The following is a 1,093-nucleotide window of genomic DNA, read 5'->3' on the forward strand; positions in this document are numbered from 1 at the left end:
ATAAATAACAACCTAAACCCACTAATCACCTCTCAACCAATTCCCATCCTTTACCTCACTCTCTAAAAAAAATTCAACATTATTTTTACACACACAAAAAAGTAAAAATAAAAAATGAGGCCAGGAGTCACAATTCATATAGGAGGTGAATTTGGAGCACGAGAAATACCACCACCACACCACCAACATCAAATGGCACCGCCCGCGGCCGGGTGGAAGTCTCCGGTGCCATACTTATTCGGAGGTTTAGCCGCCATGCTCGGTTTAATAGCGTTTGCGCTACTCATCCTCGCTTGTTCATATTGGAAACTCTCTGGCTACCTCGACGCTGGGGAGGATTCCGGCGAAGTCACCGGCGACGAGAAACCCAAAGATAGTAATAGTAATGCTACAGCGGTGTCATATCCGAGTAGCATACTAGTGATAATGGCGGGTGAGGAGAAGCCTACTTTCTTGGCCATGCCAGCAACTAGTAGAACTTCTTCTCTAGGAGATTATGAACAAAGTGATAAAGCATGTAGTAGTAGTGATGGTGGTGCTGACGGTGGTTCTAGTGGCGGTGGTGGGGAGGAGAAAGTGGCGGAGCTAGAGACCAGCGGGACAATAGGTACAACTCGTGAAGAAGAAAAAAACAGAGAGACGACAACCTGAATATGTTGGTGGAGGTTATAGTAGTGGTGGTGACGTGGGGGTGGTGGTGGGTCAATATTTGTCAATTATTGTTTCTCAGGTATTTTGTCATGGGATGGGATGTACTAGGGAGGGTGGAGGGTCCCATGCAAACATTTTAATTTCAAAAGTTTCTTAATTTTAATTGGGGGAAAATGATGAAAAAAATGGGGGTTAAATGATTAATTAAGGTATGTTATTAGATTTCGGATAAGGATTAGATTAAATTAAGCACATAAGTAGAGGAGGATTAGGTAACTTTTTTTTTGTTTACTCCTTTCATCTGATATGTAAAAACTATATCAGACGGAGGGGTAATTTTGTTAGTTGTTGGGTGCTAAATAGCATTTAGATTTTGGAATTGAAGAGTTGGATTTTCCCTTTCTGCTTTTAAGTGATTGGAAAATGCTAATTGCGATATAGA

General features: G+C 41.6%; 1 protein-coding gene across 1 annotated transcript; it reads left to right on the forward strand.

Moving 5' to 3' along the window:
- LOC110795906 (protein GLUTAMINE DUMPER 2) lies at positions 1-1,093 on the forward strand. Its single transcript, XM_022000944.2, has one exon. The coding sequence runs from the start codon at positions 115-117 to the stop codon at positions 649-651; it is 537 nt and encodes a 178-aa protein (XP_021856636.1). The 5' UTR covers positions 1-114; the 3' UTR covers positions 652-1,093.

Source organism: Spinacia oleracea, chromosome 2 (genome assembly GCF_020520425.1).
Source record: "Spinacia oleracea cultivar Varoflay chromosome 2, BTI_SOV_V1, whole genome shotgun sequence".
Lineage (NCBI taxonomy): Eukaryota > Viridiplantae > Streptophyta > Magnoliopsida > Caryophyllales > Amaranthaceae > Spinacia > Spinacia oleracea.

Bases quoted from the DNA above. Each gene is read 5' to 3' on its own strand.
- LOC110795906 (XM_022000944.2), top strand. From the start codon at position 115: ATGAGGCCAGGAGTCACAATTCATATAGGAGGTGAATTTGGAGCACGA.